Source organism: Typopeltis vanoorti, chromosome 18, assembly GCF_054136105.1.
Source record: "Typopeltis vanoorti isolate ZY-2024b chromosome 18, IOZ_Tvanoo_1.0, whole genome shotgun sequence".
Taxonomy (NCBI): domain Eukaryota; kingdom Metazoa; phylum Arthropoda; class Arachnida; order Uropygi; family Thelyphonidae; genus Typopeltis; species Typopeltis vanoorti.
In genome coordinates, this window is record NC_143566.1 from 110,224,604 (window position 1) to 110,245,876 (window position 21,273).

The 21,273-nt window shown below is 36.8% G+C and overlaps 1 protein-coding gene across 1 annotated transcript in view; it reads left to right on the top strand.

Annotated features, from left to right (window-relative positions):
• LOC150097068 (uncharacterized) overlaps positions 1-21,273 on the top strand; it is a 221,768-nt gene that overhangs the window by 11,986 nt on the left and 188,509 nt on the right. The window contains exon 2 of the mRNA XM_090408117.1: positions 6,704-6,989. Coding sequence (XP_090264243.1) covers positions 6,713-6,989 — 277 coding nt within the window. The 5' untranslated portion in view covers positions 6,704-6,712. The remainder of the gene's footprint in view (positions 1-6,703; positions 6,990-21,273) is intronic.

The following is a 21,273-nucleotide window of genomic DNA, read 5'->3' on the forward strand; positions in this document are numbered from 1 at the left end:
ATTGTTGATATGCTCGAGATGGGGGGAGAATTTATTTTTGCTTATTTATTGAACTAACATACCTGGTTCTGCTAGCATCACAGAAACAGTTTTTGTCAATGACCTTTAGTGAGGAGAGGTTGTCTCATGGACTTTTCAGCTGTAAAATCCTACACAATGAGAATAGAACGCATAATCCTCTTGTACATTTTTAGACTCTCCATGTCCAACAAGGATTGCACAACCAATTTCCTGTACCAACTAATCACCAGAAGGAGATGTCTATTTGGCACCACTCCATTCTATGTACACCTTAATCACTGTTGGCTCGAGCAACCAACAAGGCGTGTTATATCCAAGACTGCAACTTTAACACTATGGTTTGCACAAACATATGCATAACTATATCACCCGAGAAGATGTCACTTGTAGATTTATTCTGTTGTAGACTGGGCATGTTCCACTGTAGATGGTATTTGTTGTAATTTAATGTTATGTCAATGTACATATACTACCCATACATTAAGGCTAAAATGCTGGGAGGACATCATGTTGGAGGTTTAATGGAGTATTAACAGCACTAAGAAAAGATTAAAACTATTTTAATTCTGCCAGTAAAATGAACATTCTCTCTCTCTCCCTCTCTAAATGAAACATGTGAATCTGACCCTAAAGTCCTATTTACAACCTAGGAGGCCTAGGTAAATTGGGATCTCTGAAGATTAATGTTTCCCATATTTTGGGAACTGTAATCCTTTTGGGGGAAGCCTTTACCTAAGCAGTGTGTAAGGAAGATCAGGAGAGTGAGGAGCAGTTTTTTTGCTTTGAGTATAGTGGTGTGTGGAACACTGCCCAGAGTGTAGAAAGAGTGAATGAGTTGAAGGCAAAGTTTTTCTGAATATCTTACATGACAGCATACACCTCTCATAATGAGTCTTTGGCTCTGTGAATGTCTGATGATGCTAATAATAACATTATTATTAATATATTTAAATATATCCAGTTATGCGTTATGAAATACTTTTCATTTGTTGAATATACTTCTGAGATATGTATAAAAGTATTATTCACATATAGAGGATTTATTGAAAACACAATAGCACTATCTTCTTAATACCTTTCCATTAAAATGAGACATTTTCCAGCCTAATTGACTGTGTGGATAATGTAGCCACCATCCAACCAACAGGCTGTAGGTGTTTGAATCCTACCATAGGCTTTGTGAATGTCTTTAGGTGGGAGATGAATTCCATCATGCAGTGTGAGACCACCATCTCATTCATCAACTACCTAAAATGGCTTGAATAAGTTGTATGTTTGGTCTGTAGAACAAAGTTTCCTTGTTAAGTAAACAAAAAAAAAAGAACTAAAAACCAAAAAACCCTGCTGTACTAATTGTACTATAGGTGTATCTTTCATAGGTGATATTAAACATATACACAAGATGTGCACAAATATTTGAAAGCATGCATATTTCTCAGAAGGAAAAGGCAAATGGAAAACAGCCATTTTGTCCCACAATGGATTTGCTACACTGTATATATTATCTCTATGTGTACTTTGCATATAGATAATAAGTCCTGATTATATTTTCTATCCAATTTAAATTAATTCAAGCATTCTTCACTTTGAATTATTCTTGAATTAATTAGTAGTCATTATCTCTATATTTAATTATGTCCAGTACACTTTTCTCTTATTTTAACTCCTATCCTATGTATGATAATGATGAGCTGAGCAGAAGAGCGGTGATATTGAATGGCATAATAGCGAGAATGTGTGACAAGAGAGGACTGGTATATGTGGATGCTTGGAGTGCATTTGAAGAAAGAGAGGAATTGTATGCGAGAGACCGTTTACATTTGAATGAGGAAGGACGTAGGCATCTGGAGAGATTGCTGTTCTGAACGAGTCAGTGTGTCCCAGGGAGGATGATAGCAGGGGTAGCCTCTTGTGGGAATGGATACTTGGGAGACGGGAGACAATGTCAGGTAACACTGAGCCCAGTGGAGTCTAGAAGGGATAATGCTGGGTATAGAAACAATGGCATTTATATGCTTTATACTAATGCCAGGAGTATCCGGAATAAGGGAGAGGAATTGGTGGCGCAGATAGCATCAGCCTGGCCAAAATTGCGATCACTGGGACGTGGTTGACAGAAGGGGATATAACAACAGGAATAGAAGTCGCTGGGTATAGCATTTTTCGTCAAGATAGGAGGGGAAAGCATGGTGGTGGGGTACTGCTTATGATAAGTGATGACCTATGTCCTCCAAGAGTGGAGAATTTGGAAGGAAGTGAGACAAATGATTTTGAGAGCGTATGGTGTGAGGTAGAGGTAGGCAAGACAGGATATTTAGTGGGGTGTTGCTACAGACCCAGGAGCACAGAGGATGGGGACCAGGAGATGTTTAGACAGCTAAGTTTGGCAATTGCAAGAAGAATGATTGTTATGGGAGATTTTAACTTCAGTAGTATAAATTGGAGAGAGGAAGATGCATGTAGCAATAGGGGAATGGAATTTCTAGAATTCTTGAGGGACAAATGTCTTAGGCAACATGTAACAGAGGGAACAAGAGGTTCAAAAGTTTTGGATTTGGTTATAGCATCAGAAGAGTTGATAATAACTGAGTTGACGTCTCTCCCACCAGTCGGAGAGAGTGACCATATGATGTTGACTTGGAAAATGAATAGACATGCAGGAGTATCAAAGAGACAGGAACTTATGCGGAATTATAAGACAGGTGATTATAATAGTCTTACACGTCAACTTCGGGAAGTTTCATGGAGGGAGGAATTGGAAGGCCGGGATATCACTAGTGCGTGGGAAATTGTGAAAGAATATTTGTTATCAGCAATGGTAAGTTGTATACCACGAGTGAAGAAGAGGACACAATTTGGAGTAAAGTGGATGACAAACAATATTAAACAGGAATTGCATGCAAAAAAGAGGCTATGGAAGAGATATAAGGAGACAGGTGAAGAGATGCACAAGGAATATAAGACACAGGCCAGAAGAGTGACTAGTGTGGTAAGGAAAGCGAAACTGGAATATGAGAGGAGATTGGCCCTAAGATCCAAAGAAAATCCTAGGGAATTTTTTAGCTATGTGGCCAGTAGGAGGAGAAATGACTGTGGAAGAATGATATTGTGGGATAAAAATGGGAATAGAGTGACTGATGCAGAGGACATAGTGGAATTGTTCAATGAACTTTATTGGAGTATTTCATCCTAGAGGAGTCAGTTTTAATGCTAGAGGGATAGGACTGGTTCGAGGTCTGGAGGTACAGGAGGAGAGTGTGTTTCAGATACTGAGTACTGTGGATGTTAGTAAAGCTGTGGGACTGGATGGTATTTCACCACGAGTTTTGAGAGAATGTGCTAGGGAATTGACAGTGCCTTTAACGTGGCTTTTCAATGAAAGTCTGGCTTTGGCAAAGGTGCCCAGAGAATGGAACGAAGGTAAGATAGTGCCATTGCATAAGGGTGGTAACAGACTGGAAGTGTCTAATTATAGGCCAGTCTGTGTGTCATCAGTAGTTAAGATCTTGGAGAAAGTAGTGAAGGACTGTATACAGCATTGGGCAGACGAGGGTAATGTTATCTGTGAGAATCAACATGGATTTGTGAAAGGATGCTCTTGTTTTAGCAGCTAGCCTTTTATAATAAAGTTACAAGAACATTAGATGAGGGAAAGGCATATACTGCAATTTTCTTAGACTTGGCGAAGGCATTTGACAGGGTGCCACATGATAAGCTGATATTTAAGTTGCAGCACATGGGTCTGGATGTCAGATTGGTCAACTGGATTCAGGATTGGCTGTCTGATAGATATCAGAGAGTTGTGTATGGTGGAGCAGTTTCCAGGAGGCAGAGGGTTACAAGTGGGGTCCTACAGGGCTCAGTACTAGGACCTATATTGTTTAACCTTTATATCAATGACATAGCCAGTGGATTGCAGGGGGATATTCAGTTGTTTGCAGATGATGCGAAGCTGGGAAGGATTATTAGTAATAGTGCAGATGTGGTAGCCCTGCAAGAGGATTTAAATAAGCTAGATAGATGGGCAAATGAATGGGGGTGTCAGTTTAATGCAGCAAAATGTAAGGTCTTGAGGTTTGGGAAACATCGATGGGATGCTGCATACTCTATGGGAGGAGTGATACTGGAGGAAGTAGGGGAGACAAGAGATCTGGGGTTGATGATTGATAGAAACCTGAAGTTTAGGGGATATATTGCAAAGGTGGTGAAGGTAACACAGAGGATTGCTGCTATTATGAGAAGGACACTGACCTGCAGAGATAAGAGGGTTATCATTCCGTTGTATAAGTCTCTGATCAGACCACACTTGGACTATTGTTCTCAGATTTGGTCCCCAGGATTTGAAGGGGATAAATTAACTGTGGAAAGGATACAAAGACAGATGACAAAGATGGTTTCAGGACTGTACAAGGATAGTTATGAGGATCGACTGAGAGAATGTGGACTGCAGAGTTTGGTGGATAGAAGGAGAGGTGATATGATTGAGTTTTTTAAACTGTTGAGAGGTGGTTACAGGGTTGACACTGGGGAGTTCTATCGCTTGGTTGAACAGCGGGAAGGAGTGATGACAAGAGGCCATCCCTGGAAGTTACGAAAGGAAACTGTGAGCAAGAGGGTAAGGAGTGGTTTCTTTGTGTGGAGGGTGGTTGAGCCGTGGAATGCATTGCCTGATGGAGTGGTGGGAGCGAGAACGGTCAGTGAGTTTAAAGAGTGGTATGATAGACTTTTGTGTTTCTGAGGGTGGGACCTCCCCTCGATGAGTCTTGACAGACTTTGTCTTAGGAAGGACCTCCCTCGATGAGTCTTTTGACTCCTTGGAGGCCTGAATAATAATAATAATGATAATAATAATATTTAAAATAGGATATATATATTTCTAGGATATATATATTTATATATATATATATATATATATATATATATGACAGAATGATCATTGACTCAGTTAACATACATAGTTTTATGAAAAAATTGAATTCCTTACATAAGTACTGTTTCACATAAATTAGCAAAAGTTCTAAGAAAATACAATATCAGAACCTTGTTCACTCCACTTCCAAAGATCCGTTCCATAATTAGCCACCCAAAACCTTGTCATCATCAAGGTATTGGGTAAAGTGTATATAAAATATTATGTGACTGCGATATTCCTTATTTTGGGCAGACAGACAAATCTAATCCTAATGATGATAACCAAAGTCACAAAGTCTGCTGGGAAAAATCTACTAACATCTTCCGTTGCAGTGACGAAATAGAGAGAAAAATTGTGGAATCTAGAGAAATCATCTTCAATCCTGTTCATCTAAATAACAACTTAAGCTACAACCTCCCAGATAGTCATTCAGCTGTATTCATGTACTGGCGTTCACTTGATGCAGCAAGCACGCACTCTCCCAAAAATGCAACAAAAACGAAAGAACAGCTTCAAATACAACTACAACATTTTCATGCTAATTATGTATAAAGACTGTCTATGTTGTTCATAGTCTTTTAACCCTCAATGTTTAGTGTTTTTTCTTTTATAATGTCACCTGAAGGAGGCTGTTACAGGCCGAAACTAGTAGTGTGTTTATATTAAAACCTTTTTACTTAAATCTCGGTTCTAGTGATTCAATTTTTTCATAAATATATATATATATATATATTTAGGATTAGGATATATATATATACAGGGTGTTCGGGATAAATTTGACATATTTATAATTAATTATATTTTTCCGTAAGTTACATGTATTAACACACACTTCTCTTCATTTAAAAGTTTGGACCCTTCTTCATTCATATACAAGATGTCAGAAAGGATGGATAGCTGGAACCCACCTGAATCATGGAAGAGAATAACTTGTATCATGATGATTCGTGCCCGCCATCAAAATAAGGATATTACGACTGCTGCCCAATGCTCCCTGAATACAGTAAAAACAATCAGGCATGAACTAGAGACTTGCAATGGTGACTACGAGGATGTAGCAAGAAGAAAGATCCCTAGCAGACGATCTGATTGCGTTCGTACAGCAGAATTCCTCGCAAATCTGCAGGAACAGGTGTTGAAGAACCCTGGCATTGGAATTCGGGCTTTGTTCGTGGAGTTGCTAACTGTAGTCAAGCCCTGGATAACAAGGGTAGCCAATGGTAGGCCGTATGTATGGCAGCAGGATTCGGCCCCTTGCCACACCTCTGGGAAAAGTCAAAAATGGTTGTCTGAAAATTTCTACGACTTCACCAGTCCAAATGTTTGGCCTCCAAACTCCCCAGACCTTATCCCCATGGATTATTTTGTATGGGGCGCAGTTGAAAAAGACACCAATCGCACTTCCAGTAATACAAAAGCCCAGTTAATGGATAAAATTAAAACAGTTTTTGCGGCCCTTCCCAGGGAGACTGTAGCATCAGCTTGTTCGAGGTTCCGAAGCAGAATTGAAGCTGTGATCGATGCTAATGGTGATTATTTTGAGTAAATCTTGTTGATAGTATTGTAATTAACTCTGCCTGTAATGTTTTTTTGTCAATTCATTAAATTTAATAGATACAAAGAAGATTTTCTTTTTCCTTACGAAACTGTCAAATTTATCCCGAACACCCTGTATATATATATATATTTTTTTTTTTTTTTTCATATTTTCTAAAACCAACATTTTTTCACACGGGATTATTCATTTGTTGTTTATTTTCATAATTTCAGGAAACAATCATGGATGTGCTCATATGTGGTATCTGTCACCAAGAATTTCATGACATTGGCCCTTTTATGGACCATAAAAACAACTTCAAAACATATGGTTGTAGTCAGTGTGGTTCTTTGTTTCACACAGAAGAAGAGGTAGAAAATCACGTGGCTGTTGAACACATCATTACATCATCAGCGAATGAATCAACTGAAACTAATGAACTCGCAAATACAAATTCTATACTGATTCCACAAGAGCAGATGCAATCAGGTCTTTCAAATCCTGATGATAGTTCACAAGGTACTTAAAATGTTAGTCAATATTGTTTATTATTGCTATTGTCTTTAATTTTATTATTTTTTTATTCATTCAATATGCAGAAAGGATTAATAATTATTTAGAAGCATTAGATCCTTACTTATCAAAATTTTCATCATAATGGTACAGTCAATATACCATTGTTTTATTTGTTTACAGATGACAAGACTATCAAAAATAAATGAAGAGTTTGTATACAATTATTGAATTGGTCATCATCAAATTCCTGCCATGTATCCTCAAGGGGTGTACAGGATATGATAGTACTACATGAAAAAAATTACATCATTATTAATTTCCTATCTACAATTTTCCACCAAATCAGTCTGTTACTTGTCAAAACTCCAACATTATCAGATCTTATATTTTTATCGTCTAAGGCATTTTGTACCGTATCAATCCACCTATATCTTGGTCTTCCTCTGGGTTGTTTTGCTGCCAACCTGGCAGAGAACACTTGTTTTGCTAATCTTTCCTCTCCCATTCTATTTAAGTGACCATACCACCTGAGATTAGCTCTGCTAACGCATTCCTGGATGCTGACAATGTCAAGTTCTTTCCTAATATCCTCGTTTTTAATATGATATTGCCATTGATGCCATCTGTTCACGCCTATAATCTTTCTCAGGACTCTCATATCTGTGGTCTCTAGTCTTTGGTCAAGTGTTTTATTTCTGACCCAGCTCTGAGATCTATAAGTTAAAACTGGTTTGAACACGGTCTTGTATACAGCTAATTTAGTGTTCCAACTAATTTCTCTCTTATTCCATATGAATTTATTCAGTTGACTTCCCACCATACCAGCTTTGCTGATTCTGTTGTCTATTTCTATATTTAATTTACCATCTTCAGTAAAAATCATACCTAAATAGCTGAAATGTTTTACTTGTTCCACAGGTTCTCCATTCACAACACAGTTGACATTTTCAATGATTCTGCCTATTTTCATTGTCTTTGTCTTTTTATTGCTGACCTTCATACCATATCTATTACAACAGCTATTCAATTTAGTCAGAGAATCTTGCAGACTTGTAGCGGATTTATTTAGAAGTATAACATCATCCGCATAAAGCAAAGAGCTGACATTAACATCTCCAATTTTGATATCATGTTTAATACCACTTTCCTTCATAATGTGATCCATATAGATAATGAATAACAGAGTGGATAATGTACATCCTTGTCTCACACCAGATTTAACATTAAACCATCTTTCTGTACTTCCTTAAATTCTAACTGCTGACTTACAACTCAAATAAAGACTAAGTATTGCTTGATATAATGCCCCATTGACACCATATAACTTTAGCATATTGAATAGCTTCTCTCTTGGCACCTTGTCATATGCCTTTTCCAAATCGACAAAACTTAAATACAGATCTTTGTTATATTCCCATGCTTTCTCGACTATTTGTCGTAAAGTGAAGATCTGATCCTGACAGCCTCTATTTGGCCTGAAGCCAGCTTGTTCTTCACCAAGCTTTTCTTCCACAATTCTTCTCAACCGTTTCTCAAGTATACTTGCATAGATCTTGCCAGGAACACTCAGTAGGGAAATACCTCTGTATTTCTCACATTCAGTTTTATTTCCCTTTTTATATATGGGTACTATGAGAGCTCTACTCCAATCATCAGGAATTCGTCCCTCTGTCAGGCTTTCTGAACTATGCAGTGCAGCCACTGTAAGACTCTTATACCACCATACTTCAACATTCTGGTCGAATATCATCTACTCCTGCTGCCTTTTCACATTTCAAGCCTTTGATGGCTTTTTCTACTTCAAGTATGGATATGTATTCCTGACTGCATGCCTGTTGAGTGTGTTTTACCACTGTGCTGTCATCACTGCTTGTTTCATTTAGCAGTTTTTCAAAGTAATTACTCCATACTTCAAGGATATCTTTTTCTCCCGTTTTCATTTCACCTTTATCATTTCTAACTCCTTTTACAGCATACTTTCCTCCATTCCTAAGCTTCTTCAACAACCTCCAGAATATTTTGCCACCTTCTTGATATTTATTTTCTATATTCTTACCAAAGGCCTCCCATGACTTTTGATTAGCTAGTTTTACACAGTGTTTAGCATTCTTGCATTTGTCTCTGTATTCTCTAAGAGCACAAGCTGACTTATTTGACAGGAACTTTTGATATGCTTTCTTCTTTTCCTTCACTGCCTCTTTAACTTCCTGTGTCCACAAGGGAGTTCTGATTTTTTTATCCTTGCAGACAACCTCGCCACATGCCTCTCTGGCAGAATGAATCAATGTTTTCTTCAGAGTTTGCCACTGAATCTCCAAGGTTTGATTCCTATTCTCAAACTCTTTCATTTTTTCTTCAATAATCTTTGTGTATTTTAGTCTACAGTTCACATCTGAGAGCTGCTCAACTTTTATTCGCTTTAAAACTTTCTTACATGTTATTCTTTTCAATATGAAATTCAATTTTATCCTGCTCAAGACTAAATAGTGATCACTTCCAATTTCAAATCCTCTGTACACTCTGGTGTCCTGCACCATGGAGAAAACATCACTATCAACAATAACATAGTCAATGAGACTTTTCTTATTCCTAGCCTCTTCTCTACATGTGAATTTGTGCACATTTTTATGATGGAACATGGTGTTAGTAATAACCAGCCCATGTCCTCCTGAGCAGAAATCCAACAGATAATATTTGCCATTATTATTAGCTTTACTCTTTTCTCCAAATTTTCCCAAAATATTTTTGTATGTCTCACAATAATTTCCTACTCTGCTATTTAGATCCCCAACAAGGACCAACTTTTCATTTTTCATTGTGTCAGTTGCTTTTTCTAAAGCCTCAAAAAATTCCTCCACTTCTACCTTAGGAGAACCTTCTGTGGGACCATAGGCACAAATAAGTCTCATTGTCCAGTTCCCCATTCTCATATTTGCCCACATTACTCTACTTGAGACTGACTGCCATTCAAGAAGATCAGCCTCGTATTTTGTGTTGAATACTATGGCTACTCCTTCTTTTCCTCGATTTTCATTGCCTGAATATAACATTTTGTATTTATTGCTCAGAAAGATCTCACCAGTTTTGGTCTTTTTTGTTTCAGTCACCCCTATTATGTCAATCTGGTACTTATCTAATTCCTCAGCTAGCTCCATTTCTTTGCCATTCAGGCTTCTTACGTTGATAGTACCGATCTTTAACTCTGGTGATGTTGAGTTGGGGTTTGTTTTCAGATTTGTTCAAAATAAAAAATGATGGTACAACATGACAAAAAAAAAATATTGAATTGGTTTGTCCAAAAATATTGGTATGAGTGAAAACATCACTGGCTGGGAATTATTGATTGATAACAATATAAACGGGTGAAATAGTTTTTTTCTGAGATTAGAAAAGACATAAGAAAATAAAGGAAGTCTTATAAATGATAGCAGAAAAATTATTCAAGGTGTGAAAAGGCATGAAGTTGGAGCAAAACGGACAAAATAGTTTGCTGATGTTGCTCCAGCTTGGGAATTTGGAAGGTGGTGACTGTGAAATGTCATCATCATTGTCATCAAATTTCTGACATTTACTCTCAATGGGGTATACAAGATATGATAGTACTACATGAAAAACTTACATCATTGCAACTTCCTATCTACAATTATCCTCCAAATCAATCTGTTACCAACATTATCAGATCTTATATTTCTGTCTTCTAAGGTACTTTTTTACTGTATCAATCCATCTATATCTTGGTCTGGGTCTTTTTCCTGCCAACTTGGCAGAGAACAATTGTTTTGCTAATCTTTCCTCTCCCATTCTGTTTAAGTGACCATACCACCTGAGATTAGCCCTGCTAACACATTCCTGGATGCTAACAATGTCAAGTTCTTTCCTAATATCCTATTTTTTAATATGATATTGCTTCATATCTGCAGTCTCTAGTCTTTGGTCAAGTGTTTTATTTCTAACCCAGCCCTCAGATCCATAAGTTAAAATTGGTTTGAACACTGTAGACAGTGTTCAAACCAATGATATACAGCTAATTTAGTGTTTTGACTAATTTCTCTTTTATTCCATATAAATTTATTCAGTTGACTTCCTACCATATCAGCTTTGTTGATTCTGCTGTTATTTCCATATTTAATTTCCCATCTTTCTTAAAAATCATGCCTAAGTAGCTGAAATGTTTCACTTGTTCTATAGGTTCTCCATTCACAATGCAGTTGATATTGTCTTTTTAATGCTGACCTTCATACCATATCTACTACAACAGTTATTCATTTTAGTCAGATAATCTTGCAGACTTGTAATGGATTTATTTAGAAGTATAACATCATCCGCATAAAGCAAAGAGCTGAGATTGACATCTCCACTGTGAAATGTTTATACACAAATATAATTAGAAAAAGGGAATAAAGAAGGTGGCGCTTTTGAAGGATAATTACTCATGATTAAGAGATTTTGATTATAGTATCAGAGGACTCAATTGTGAGTTGATGTCCTCTGAATGATGCATTGATGTGAATTGATGTAATGAGTCCTCTGATAATGAGGTGTCTCCATTATGCATTTGGCTGGCTAGAGTAATTATGTGAATAATCACTAACTCTTGAAAAAGAGTTTGTGATCTGTTTAGTCTTGAGAGCAGACTGTTTTTTCTTGCATTTCTGGTTGGCTGAGTATTCAGTGTCTCTGTTTCCCAGCTTGCAGGCTGTATGTTGAAATCTCACAGCTATACAAGTGTCTGTGAATGTTTTGATACTCACTTTTATCCCCCTCAAAACTAAATGATCGCTTCCCATTTAAAATCCCTTGTAAACCCTTATCGTGAACCACCCTAAAGATATTATTATTATTTGACACCTCCAGGGAGTCCAAAGACTCATCGAGGGAGAGTGTGCCAACAGCATTGAACGATTAGTCCCCTTCCAACTACTAACTGTGCTCAAACTTACTTAACTGAGCCATTATTAGCAGAGGCTCTACCAATCGACCAACCTTTGCCGTCATCATCCATTTCTTTATGTATCCTCCAAGGGTGTTCAAGCCACTATCACAGCACTACATGATTATGTTTGCATTATTATTAATCTCCTATCCACAATTTTCCTCCAGATTAGTCTATTACTTGTCAGCATCCAATATTATCATATCTAACATTTTGTGCTTTTAAAGCATTTCTGACTGAATCAGGTCACCTAGACTTTGGACTTCCTCTGGATCTCTTTCCTGGCATCAGACACCTGTTTTGCTAACCTTTCCTACCCATTCCATTTAAATGGCCATACCATCTTAGATCAGCTCTGCTTACTCATTCTTGAATGTTAACCACCTTACTGGCCATTATGGATCAAATACGCATCCTCATATGCTTCGTATCCATCATATATTTCAATGTAATATCAATGTACATATTTCAATTTTAATATGCATTTCACATCCATAATAACCTTGACGTCTATAGATGCCTTGGTCGGTAGCATGGTTAACAGTATCAAGTTCCTTTCTAATATCTTCATTTTTAATACGATTCTGCTATTGATACCATCGACTCACTGATGCACAGTTGTTCTTAAAAAAAACGTTTTTTTTTTCTTTTTTTCAGAACAATCCTCATATCCATGTTCTCCATTTTTTGACCAAGTGCTTTATTTCTGACCTAACTCTTAGATCCATAACTTAACTTGTTTGATGATCAAGGGTGGAGATAATGTGCATCCCTGTCTTACAACAAATTTTATATCAAACTGTCTTCCTGTATTTCCTTCAATTCTAATTGCTCACTGATAATTTAAATATAGAATATATATTGTTCTGTTTCTTCTTCTTCTCTTCCACTCATGGTGGGTTGAGTTCCTCAAAGATGAATTTTTGCCATTTCTTTCTGTGTGCTGTCTTATTATGGAGTTTAAGTGGGTGCTTTCCTTAATGTTGTCAATCCATTTCTTTCTTTCTTAGTCTTCCTCTGTTGGGCTGTCCTTCAGTTTTGCCATTTAATAATGTTTGGTAGTCTTTCTACGTTCATTCTTGAAACATGTCCAAACCAGCTTAGTTGGCTCTTTTTCAGTGCTGTACTTATTGTTTCTTTAAAGTTAAGTTCTTCACTGTCATTTTTTTTTTTTTTTTTGTATTTTTCTGTCCAGTTTATTCTATGGATTTTTCTTAGATATTTCATTTCAAAAGCATTTAGTTTATCCATTTCATTTTTTCTTAAGATCCAGCATTCTGATCCATAGAGTACTGTGAGAATTATCATTGTTTCATATTACTTTAATTTGAGTTCTTTGCTTAATCTTTTACTGTTTCATATTTTATGGTTTCAAAATAATCTAGATCTTCAGTGATCATTGATCCCAGGTAATTGAATTGCTTTACTTGTTCTATATTATTGTTTCCTATTTTCATTTGGATTGCTCTCCTTTTTCTTCCTGTTACCATAGTTTTGTTTTACTAAAATTGATTTTCATATCATATTTGTTACCTGTTCAATCAAGGTGCTTGGTGAAACATCTGGAAAGATTAGAGAGCAGAAGGAGGGTTGGTGGTGGAATAATAATGTACAAGAACCAGTGACAGCTAAGAGGAAGGCAAAGTAGAAGTGGGACAAGTCAAGAGTGGAAGAGGACAGAGAGAGAAAAAGCGAGAAGCCAAGAGAGTTGTTGCTCAGGTGAAGGCCATGGCATATCAAGATCTTTATGATCAATTAGAAACAAAGGACAGAGAACAGTTTATCGATTGGCAAAATGTAGAAATAAGGCATCAAAGGACATCTTATATGTTAGGCAGATCAAAGACTCTGGAGGAAGAGTATTAAGGAGGGATGTGGATATAAGAAACAGATGGAGAATATACTTTGAAGAGCTTTTGAATGAGAAAAATGCAAGGACTCACAGAGAAGATGGGAATCCTTGTGAGGGGATGGTGCAGAACATCAGTAAGTGGAAGCAAAGGAGGCCATAAAGAGGATGAAGAATGGAAAATCAGTGGGCCCTGACAGGATCCCAGTGGAGGCATAGAAGGCACTTGGGAAAGAGGGAATTGACCTGCTGTGGGACCTGTTAATAAAAGTTTGTCAACAGGAAAATATACCTGAGGAGTGGAGGGAAAGTACTCTTGTTCCCATCTACAAAGGTAAAGTGGATGCACAAGACAGTAAGAATTACAGAGGAATAAAGTTGATGTCCCACACAATGAAAATCCTAGAAAGGATTCTTGATGGAAGACTGAGGAAGGAGGTGGAGATTGCAAATGAGCAGTTTGGCTTCATGCCTGGTCGATCGATGACAGATGCTATCTTTGGGTTATGGCAGATGAAGGAAAAGTTTCGAGAGAAACAATGGGAGCTATGTCTTGTGTTTATTGATCTGGAGAAAGCGTATGATAGAGTGCCAAGGCAAGAAGTCTAGAGATGTCTGAGGGAGAAGAAGGTACTGGAGAAATATATCAGGTTGGTGTAGGAGACGTACAGAAATGTGAAGACATGAGTTTGGACTTGCCTGGGAGAGACAGAAAGTTTTTAAGTGACAATTGGCTTGCGTCAAGGGTTAGCATTAAGTCTGTTCCTATTTAATATTGTGATGGAGGTGGTGACAGAAGAGGTGAGAGAAGACGGGCCTTGGACAATGTTGTATGCAGATGACATCATGCTGTGTGCAGAATCAAGAGAAGTGGTAGCTAAACTAGAAAGATGGAGGAAAGTATTGGAAGAGAGAGGTATGAGACTGAGCAGAAGTAAGACAGAGTATGTGTTGCAAAGTGGATGGCAGCCAGGAAACAGATCTGGAGCTGGAAGGAAATGTCATCAGGAAGGTTAGGGACTTTAGATACTTAGGTTCAACAGTGAAAAAAAGAATGGAGAGGCTGAGAAGTAAGTGAGATGTGTGGGATGGAGGAACTGGAGAGAGATGGCTGGAGTGCTGTGTGGTAAGAGGGTGCCGATCAATCCAAAAGGCAAAATCTACAGGACAGTAGTGAGACCAGCTATGATGTATGCTATGGAAACTGTGACTCTGAGGAAAAATAACATCAGCAAGATGGAGGTAGCGGTGATGAGAAAGCTTAGGTGGATGTGTGATGTGACCAGAAAGGATCGTCTGAGAAATGACTATGTAAGGGGAATGGTGAAAGTTACAAACTTAGGAGTGAAGATACAGTGGTCAAGGTTGAGATAGTTTGGTCATGCGATGAGGAAGGAGGATGGGTATGTGGGAAGAAAGGTCATGCAGATGGATGTGCAGTGGAGGAGGAAGTGCAGGTAGCCATAGAGGAGATGGAGGGAGCTTGTGGAGAAGGACTTGAGGATGAAGAACTTGTATTACAGCCCAAGACAGGAGGATGTGGATGAGACTCGCTCAGAATTGAAACCCTACTTAAGTGGGACAAGCTGCAGAAGAAGAAGAAGAAAATTTGTTACTTGTTTGATGCAGCTTAGTCAGGATATTTTCTAATTTTTCTTGGCTGTCTGTAGTGATAACTATGTCGTCAGCATATTTTAAATGTTATATTTCTACCATTTGTGGTTATGCCTTCACACATCTGTAGTCCTACTACTTCTTTTTGGTACAGGTTGAATAAATATATGAGAATGGGCAGTCTTGCATAACTCCTTTTTTTTTAATTGCTATTTGATCTGTTTCTATGGTTTTATATTTCAGTATTGTTTTGTTACTTAAATATAAAGAACCAATAGGCTTCATTTCGGCGATATAAACATTATTTAAATTAAGGGGATAGGGATATTAAATCCCACATTGTTTTAAAACCGAATAAGAAACTCAAAGATTGGAATCAGAGAGTTTCATGCCGAATATAGTAAACTATAAAAGTATCGGCGATTACTAGCGTGAGCTAATGCAAGTAGTCGTAGTACAATCTCGGGCAACTCGCAGCAAAGGTGGTAAAGTTCTGATCGCTATTCTTGGTATTTTCCATAATGTAAAAACACATTTCCTAGGAAATGTATGCTGTTATTACATTATGGTGGGAGGTCACTACCCAGACCGGTTTCGGCCTTTTTTTGAGGCTTCATCAGTAGCTACACCAAATAGATACCAAAAGGTATAGCGAAAAGAACTTATATACTCTGCTATACGAGTTGTCAAAAAGGTGCAACCATTAAGTTACTTAAATATAAAGAGCCAATAGGTTTCATTTCGGCAATATAAACATTATTTAAATTAAGGGGATATTAAATCTCACATTGTTTATCGATCAGAACTTTACCACCTTTGCTGCGAATTGCCTGAGATTGTACTACGTACTAGGACTACTTGCATTAGCTCACGCTAGTAATCGCCAATACTTTTATAGTTTACTATATTCGACATGAAACTCTCTGATTCCAATCTTTGAGTTTCTTATTCGGTTTTAAAACAATGTGGGATTTAATATTCCCTTAATTTAAATATTATTGTTTGTGTTTCTGAATAGTAATTCTTGATACAGTTTAATAGTTATTTGTAAACCCCTCTTTTTTCTAGAATTTTAATGAGTTTGCTTCTGTCCATAGAGTCAAAAGATAGTTTGAAGTCAATAAAAAACAGCAGTAGAGGTTTTTTTTTGTCTCATCTGATAATCTGTTTAATATGAAAATTGTATCTATTGTGCTTCTCCTATTTCTAAATCCCATTTGCTCTTCTTCCATCCGTTCTTCATAAGAATGTTTTGCTCTGTTTTGAAGAATCCTGATGAATATTTTATAGCAATGGCTTGGAAGGTCTATAGTTAGTGCAGGATCTGACATCTCCTTTTTTGTGGATGGGTATGATCTGGCCTGTTCTCCATTCCTTAGGTAATTTATTATGCTTTCTCCCTCTTTTTCCAGAAGATCTTTTTGAATGTTATCTATGCCTGGTGCTTTATCATTTTTTATTTGTTTGATTGCTCTATGTATTTCTTCATTTAGGATGTCTTTGTGTCAGAAGTTTCTTCTGGGTTGAAGGCATCTTGATCTATGTTTTCTTCAGCTGCAAATGTTTCTTTAAAAAGATTAGTCCATATTTCTTTTATTGTTTCAATGCTACTTGTTGTGGTTCCATCTTTTTGCAATATTGAAACTGGTTAGGTGAGTATGTTCTAGTTATCTCTTTAACTATTTCATAAGTGGTCTTGGAGTCATGTTTTTTGTATGTTCTTCACACATTCCTGCTCTTTCTTCTAAATATGTGATTTTTGCTAGTTTGCATTTTTTGTCTCTTTCTTTTTTCAGATTTTTGTATAATATTCTATTTTCTTCATTATCTTTTGAGAGGTTAGTTTTGGATATTCTTTTTCTCTCCCATAAGTTCAAAATCTCTGGTGTAAGCCAGTCTTTATTTACTCTTGTCTGATAGCCCAAGTGTTTTGTTGCTGTTTCTTTAACGATTTCTTTACATTTTTTCCAAGACTCCGAGACTGTATCTAAATTATCATCAAATTCCTGACATGTACCCTCAAGGGGGTGTACAGGATATTTATAGTACTACTTGAAAATTTTACATTATTGCTAACTTGAGAGGTGCTTAAGGGTCAAAGCTGTATAACTGAGAGAATACCTCTACATAGCCTTTAAAGGAACTTACCAGAGAACTTAAAGGAACTTTGCAGAGAACTGACTAGGGCTTCTGACCTAATGTCCAATCCTCACTTTAAGCCAATAAGAATACAAATTGTATTCTTATTGACTTAAACCACAATATAAAATGATGGTATCTAAAGCAAGATTATTTAATTTATCTTTCAGTGTTCTCTGATAGTTAGATCTGGTCAAGCTATCATTGAGTTTTGAGATGTCTATCATCTTTTCTTTTTGATGGTTTATTTTCTTTCTTTTGAAACTGATTTTTAGTTTGGCTGATAGTAGTTCATGATCTGTATCCATGTCATTTTTAATGTTCTGACATTTTGGAACGAATGTTTCCATTTCTTATTAACGTCTATACAGTTTTTGATTTCATTATTTGGTGATGTCCAGGTGTATTTGTGTTGCGGCCTGTGATAGAATAAGGTATTTGTGATTAACAGTTGATTTATTTTGCAAAAATTAATCAAGTCCTCTCCTCTCCATGACCAAATTTTCCCATTACTTCTGCTTTATCTTCAGAGTACGGACTGATCTTTGTATTAAAATCTCCCATAATAATCAGGATATCTCTTGTGCTTGTTCACCTGATTTCTTCTTGCAGTTGTTCAAGAAATTGACTATATTCCTTCTCTTCATTTGACTGGTACGTAAACTTCTATTATTTTTATATATATATATATATATATATGTTCCTTTTTATTTTGCTTTGAATTTTATTGAGATGATTCTAGCAGAAATTGGTCTTACATCAACTATTGCATTTATGAGCCATTTTTTAATGATTAGTTCCTACATCTTCTCTGCGATGGTTATCTTTCCTTCCTGAGTAAAATATTCTTATGTTTTTTATGTCGATTTTTCCATCACCTGTCCAGTGGGTCTCTGCAACTCTGTTTACACCATATAATTATAGTGTTTTCAAAAATTTTATTATGGGCACTTTGTCATATTCCTATGATTTCTCAACTATTTATGTTGAAATGAAAATCTGATCATGACCACCACCTCTCTTTGGCCTAAATCCAGCTTGTTCTTCAAGTTTCTCTTCCATAATCTTTCTCAAACTCTTTTCAAGTATGCTTGCATAAATCTTACCTGGAATTTCTCACGTAGTAGAGAAATTCCTCAGTAATTCTCACATTCAGTTTTATTCCCTTTTATACATGAATATACGAGAGCTCTACTCCAACCATCTGGAATTCGATCTTCTGACCAGGTCCTCTGAATTATGCAGTGCAGCCACTGCAAAACTTTTATGCCTCCATACTAGACGAAAAGCCAAAAAGGCTATGCTAAGCGAATTTTGTTTGAAGGAAGTTCTTTTTTCTGAAAGAATAAAGTTTCAAACTTGGATTTCTTGAAATGTCTAACAATATTATCTAGATGATTCCACATGGGGAAGAATTATTGGAAAGCTTGAAGAAGGCTGCAGAATTACTGATATTGCCAGAGAGTTTGGAATCTTGAATAGCATTGTATCCAGACTCTGGGCAGTGTTTTGAACCAATGGAATGTGTTCCAGACATTTGCTAAGAGGTTCTCCTCATTCTACCATGGAGCATGAAGACAGATTTTTTATTATAACAGCAAAATTTAATTGATGCACCATAGCAGGTCAGCTTGCAAATCGGCTCCATTCAAGCACAGGTACAGGATATCTTGATAAAATGTGGCAAGACATCTGCGACAAGTAGACCTATGTGCCCAAAGGCCTGTCATCTGCATCTCTTTATCCACAGCTCATCATAGAGCATGTTTTCAGTGGTGTTGTATCCATAAAAATTGGATAAGACACCAATGGACTAATGTACTCTTTACAGATGAGAGTCATTTTTGTCTTGCCTCTGATTCTAGATGACACTTGATCTGGCATGAGCTTATGATCATGAGGATGTCCTTGAAAGGGATAAATATGGTGGTGCTGGGGTCATGGTGTGGGGAGGCATTATGCTTAATGGATGCACTGAGCTACAAGTGCTGGAAAAATGGACTTTGACTGGTGAATGATATTGCAACGAAGTTCAACAGCATGTTCTATTGTTCTGTGGTGTTGTAGGTGAAGACTTCATTTTTAATGGATGACAATGCCACACTATATCATACATGAGCAGTGGAGATATTTCTGGACACTGAGGATTTTAATTGAATTGAGTGGCCAGCATGTTACCCAATTTTTAATCCTGTAGAACACGTTTGGGATGCAATAGAGAGATGCATTGTTGCTCAAAATTTCTCTCCAGAAAACAAATGAGGCCTTATCTTTGCTCTGAAGGAATAGTGCGGCAGTTTGCCTCAAGAACTCCTGAATGACTTAGTGAGAGCTGCATCGCAGTTTACGGTGGACACATTCCATACTGAAATATCTCTCTGCATAGTTTTCTGTAAGCATTGTATATTAATTCCTTAACTAGTTACAAATTTCCTTAAGAAATTTGTAAGCTTTGCCAAAAACATATTGCAATTTAATTTGTGAAATTTATAACAACACTTTTTTTTTTTTTTTTTGTGTGTAATATAATTTAATAGTATGCTGGCAATAAATTTTGTCCACATTTGGCTGTAGTCATGAAAATTTTTTTAAACACAGGAAAAAATGTAGTTCATCCTTAGTGTTTGGACACATTTATTACTGCTAATAGTTACACATTCAACAAGACTTATTTCTTGTGTATTCTCACCATATGAATTTATGCACATCATTGTGTTGAAACATAGTGTTTTTAATGACTATCTCAGCCATATCCTGAACAAAAATCCAGCAGGTGCTTAACATTATTATTAGCTTTGCTCTTTTCTACAAATTTTTCCAAAACATTTCTATATGTCTGCTGTACTTAGTTTAAAAATTGTACTTTTTTCTTGCTATATTTTTCTGTAGGACCATAGGCACGAATAAGTCTCATTGTCCAATTTTCCATTTTAAAATTTTTCCACATCACTTTGAAACTATCTGCCACTTAATAATTTCAACTTAGGATTAAGTTTTGAATATACTGATTCCTTTCTTTTCTTGATCACTAATATCTGAATATAACATCTGATAATTATCAATTAATTATCAGATGTTAATTATCAATTAATTGCTGGCCTGGTTGGCCAAGTGGTCAGTGTATCCACTCTCCAGGCTGCAGATTCGAATCTCTCCATAGGCACGGATGTTTGTGATTGTCTGTGAAAATGCTAGTAGTGATGATGGGCAGTAAATTGCATTGGTGCAGATGATGATGGCAGTTGTGGTTTGTTGTAGTTGGTGGAGACAGAGAGTTGTGGAGTAGGTGCCTCCCTCGATGAGTCTTTGGACTCTCTGGAGTTGTTTTGTAATAATGATAATTATTATTATTATTTGCCTCAGTAACACTGATTATGTAGAAATGGTATTTCTCTGTATTACTGAGACAAAGTTAGGGTTGTACGAACTGAATGAATACTGTGTTCACCACTGAGAAAATCTAGTGCAAAAGTGAATGATTCAGAATATGTGTGTTGAGGCTTAACAAAACTTGACTCTTCCCCTCTAAAACCTTCTATCTGGCTAAGATATGTAGATGATGTGTTCTCTATTTGGCCTCATGGCCCAGACACATTAGATTCCTTCCTCAGTCACCTCAATAGTCTACATCCAAGAATCGAGTTTACGATGGAAAAGGAAAATAACAATAGTTTACCCTTCCTAGACACCTTAGTAACATGCCTTCCTAATGGTAACCTTTCTTTCTCTGTATATAGAAAACCTACTCATAC